The 4,465-nt window shown below is 35.9% G+C and overlaps 1 protein-coding gene across 1 annotated transcript; it reads left to right on the top strand.

The window, feature by feature from the left end:
- The first annotated feature begins 494 nt into the window (after positions 1-494).
- LOC111314950 (uncharacterized) lies at positions 495-2,563 on the top strand. Its single transcript, XM_022916568.2, has one exon. The coding sequence runs from the start codon at positions 1,120-1,122 to the stop codon at positions 2,452-2,454; it is 1,335 nt and encodes a 444-aa protein (XP_022772303.1). The 5' UTR covers positions 495-1,119; the 3' UTR covers positions 2,455-2,563.
- The last annotated feature ends 1,902 nt before the right edge of the window (positions 2,564-4,465 follow it).

Raw genomic sequence — 4,465 nt, 5'->3', positions numbered from 1 at the left:
TTATATTTTTCCTAAAAAAAATTATAACTATGAAAAAAAAAAAAAACCAATACCCATTAATTAGTTGATCAGTTTGATATGAAAAGATACTTGAGTGATTGATTCACTCACCGACTAAAATCTCAAATCTAAAGTTAGTTTGTAAAGAATAAAAAATATTCATTAAAGAGATATACCATCATTGATAAAAAGAAAAAAAGAAAAGCTTCTAAACTATTAATAATGTGAACGTAAGTGAGAATTTAGAATATTGATTCTTGTGGTGGTGGTGGTGGTAACGTTTTGTTCTCTTCATATTACTAAAGCTACTTTATAATATACTCCATTTTTCTATTTTTTTCTCTTTCAAATTACCTTTTTTAAGTATTATCTTTTAAAATTCTTTTATTATTATAATTATTTGTTCTGGTATTTGCTACGTACACTTTAAATTAGTCTCAAATACTTTTCTTGCTTTCACATTCATGTCATATATCAAGGCTAACCTTCTCTTTCTCATTCACTCAGTTTGACCCGTTGCCAGCCACCGCCTACTCTTTCTCTACGCCAATGGCTACCCCACCCTGCACTCTCTAGAGAGGATCTTCTCAGTGGAAACATATGTTTGATGAGAGACACCGCCCTTTTCTCTCTTTTTTTAAGAGCAAAAAGCCTATCCTTTCTCTCTTTTCCTGCTCCAAAAACCCTAATTCAGATCTTATAGAGTGAGGAAGGAGAAGGAAGAAGAAGAAGAGAAAATATTTCCTCTTTCTTCGTCGTGTTTGAAAAACTGTAATATTATTCTCTCCTCCTTTTTTGTAGATAGTTTTCTTCTCCGGGTGAAAGACAAGAGGAAAGAAGGTACTGCAGCTTCCAACGAAGATCGATATCAGGGCCTCAAGGGTAGCTTTAAGGATATGGCAACTTTCTCAAAGCTGGTTTAGAAGGATATATCTTCTTTTCATTCAATTCTCGGGTTCCTTTGTAGTGGTTTCATAATTGCCTTTTGGAGCTAAGACTATATCCTCGTTTCTGTTTTTGCTACTGTGCAACTATCACCATCTATCTCCGGTACTTTGCAGGTTTTCTACTTTTATTTATTGTTGCACTTTTAAAAAAGAAATAATCAAAGCTTTTGCCATGGATTCTGGTAACAGTAGTAGTATGCAATCTTCAAGTGGTGGTGATGAAGAGTATGACTCACAGCCTGAGTCAGTCCCAGCTTTATTGAACACTTCAGGCCACTTTAGTACTCCCCTATCAAATCCACACCCGTCACTTGTCTCGCACCACCATGATCACCCATCCACTTTCTTTGATCCTTCAGCAAATTATCTCAACCATTTCTCTCACTCTCAACCAAACAATTCACTGCTAAATCTTGAGGGGGTTAGGCCTCGGAGGCTTAGATCTGAACCCAACTGCGCGGACCTAGGTAATCTACCAGGCTCGTCATCATCGAGCCAGTACTCTATCTTAGGTGCACAAGGACTCAATCAAGGTTCATTTCCAAGCTCATCATCCATGCAATCCAGACCATCTCATGAAAATGGTGTAAGATCTTTAACACAATCTGATCAGACAAGTGTTGTCAAGAACCCCAGGAAGCGAACAAGAGCATCAAGGAGAGCACCCACTACTGTTCTCACAACGGACACAACAAATTTTAGAGCAATGGTGCAAGAATTCACTGGAGTCCCTGCACCACCATTTTCCGTTTCATCATATTCTAGAAGGCTTGACCTTTTTGGCTCTGGCTCAGGTATGCGGTCCAGTCATTTGGAACCTGTAGGTTCTCTCTACCCTCTACGTCCCTCAGCTAAAAGGGTTCAGCCGACTCCATTTGCATCTAAATCTTCTCCTTCATTGTTAAATAATCCTTTAGTTGTTGCTGCTAATATTACCAGTACTACTAGCAATAGCACCATCCCCACTTCTATCACTGCCACAACCAATGCTTTCAATCCAACTTCTAGCAACTATCAACTTCCTTGTGATTTAGGCCTACTAAAGCAGCCTCAGAATATGTTAAACTTGCAGAACCAGGGCCACGTCCTATCATTCCAGTCCTTCCTACAGCCTACTCCACTTCACCCTTCTCTAAATTTGCCTGGTTTCAGTGTGAAGTCACAGGGAAGTTCAATCATGCCTTCCTTTGATGAATTGGGCTTGAGTCATGGTCATGTTAATGCAAACCTCAGTGGCTTACAAAGTCATGAACCAGACGGGGCACGTCTAAGGAGTGATAGCAACTGGAGAGATGGGATTGGATTGAACGGTGGGAATCAAGATCATTTGAGGCCTATAGATGGGAATTATGGTAATAATACTGATCATAATTATTCACAAAGAGTTAACGGCTGCAAGTTGAACTGCTCAGCTTCCTCATCAGATTTTCCTCATGACAAGGGATTGGAGAACGTTTCTTCTAGAGCAGAAGGTACAGTTGATTCATGGATTTGTCCTGCAGACTAGAATTACTTACTAGAACCTGTTTAATGTACAGAAAATTGTCATCCAGAAGAACTAGAAGTTTAATATGAAGAGGATTTTGCAGCAGTAATCATATTATATTTTCAATTTATTTAAGTAGTTTAGAATAATTCTCTATTATATTTTCAATAATTTTGGGTCGGGGAACTCCAACATGTGATAAGAACCAAGGAAACCACAATATGCAAATTAACCTTTTCTTCCTCGTACCTTGTCTAGTGGGAGAAAACAAACAGGTCGGTGCTGTTAACAAAAGGCCTGTTCTATTCCTTAAATCCCCCGACGCCATCCCCATGTTCCTTGCCAACCCGATTTCCCATGTGGTCCTAAATCTTGTTTCTCTTGGGAACTGCTTGTGCCCAAAGCTGCTTAGCCTTAGTTTGGATTGCACAGTTGGTACGGTATAATACGATTGAGATCACCGTATTTTTAATTAAATTTAAATATTAATTTTAATAAGATTCATTTAATATAAATTTTTTATTAAATTTTTTAATTAAAGTTCAACTTTTTTTCAATTATAATTATTATAACTTTTATTACTTTTTTTAATCTCACTAACTGTCCATTCAAATGAAACTTAAAAATAAAAAATAATTATCAAAAGTAATTATCAATAATGACAAAATTTTTTTATAATTTTAACCTATTGAACTTATAATAATTACAAAAAATAATTATCAATGACGACAAGAATTTTTAAAATTAATGGATTTTATGTACAATCCCTCTAATTCCTCAGATTTTCTCTTTTGGGTATTTTAATTTCTAGTATATGTTATAAACAATTTTCTTCAAATGTAATTATAAATTCAATATTATTATTGCTAACAGAATTAATATGATTAATTATTATTTTGCCCATATCATGTCTTTTCCTTTTGTTAATTCACCGTTTTAACTATTGAGATAGGATAGAGAGGTGGTGCGGAGCTAGCTAGGTTTATTCCGATACTATTTTAGATTAATCTCTTTTTCGTTCTAGAAACTATGTAGAAACCAAATTTCCATTATTTCTTCTTACATGTTAATTTTCTTTTGATTTCTAGTGTTAGAATTTTTTTATTTACATACGACTAACTTTCATTTAAGATAAAAAAAAGATCCACACACGCCATTTATTGATCAATTAGATAAAAAAAAAAAAAAAGAAAGATTCTTTGCGTGGATGGTTTATATATAATTTGTGAAATTTAGGGTGGTGAGCTTTTAATTATAAAAAGAAAAAAATTCCAAAGAGGTGTAGTTGTGTTAAGGGAATAATTAGAGATGGATTCCATTGATCACTTATTAATGAAATAAAGCAATGAGAGATGCTATCTGCCCAAAAGTCAACGTTCATTAATTCGTTTTCATATGTTGATTGGTTGTCCTAGATTTTGCCTCACATGGTAGATCCTTTAGCTTCCTCATTGGAATATACAGAGTGATGTACATGAATGGCCATATGAACCATAAGAGAGAGAGAGATTAGGGGTTAAAAATCTTGGTGAATCATTTTGAAAGCTTGAGGGAATGATTAACCATGAGAATTAGGGAGATGGGTAGGAAAAGGAGGAAGAAAATAATAACCTTATCAAGAAAGACATGATAATGATGAAATATTAGGAAAACAAATAACGGGGGGGGGGGGGGGGGGGGGGGTGATAATTAGCTATATGGCAATTTGGAGGACATGTTTGAGAAAGATGTGGGTAATGACATGTAATCTTTTTGGAATCATGGTGGCCCATGCCAGAGAGTAATCTGGTTTTTAGCAATGATGATTGTTTTCTGATCTCTATCCGCCCACCTCTCAATCACTCACTCACTCTCTTTCACTTCCCCTCCGAGTTATGTGAGAGAGACTGCACTGCCCTCTCCTTGGTTTTTAAATTAACTGACACAGCATTCCCTTTCTTTCTTTTTGTTTTTAGTGGCAAGTCCCACCTCTCTCCTTTCTGTCTCTCACCATTCAATTTCGAACCAGCCTCAAAAGACAGAAATCTTTCAC

The sequence above is a fragment of the Durio zibethinus genome, chromosome 20 (genome assembly GCF_047325235.1).
Source record: "Durio zibethinus cultivar Kanyao isolate XHJ-2024 chromosome 20, ASM4732523v1, whole genome shotgun sequence".
Lineage (NCBI taxonomy): Eukaryota > Viridiplantae > Streptophyta > Magnoliopsida > Malvales > Malvaceae > Durio > Durio zibethinus.
The sequence above is the reverse complement of the archived record's forward strand: the minus strand, read 5'-3'. Positions and strand labels throughout refer to the sequence as shown.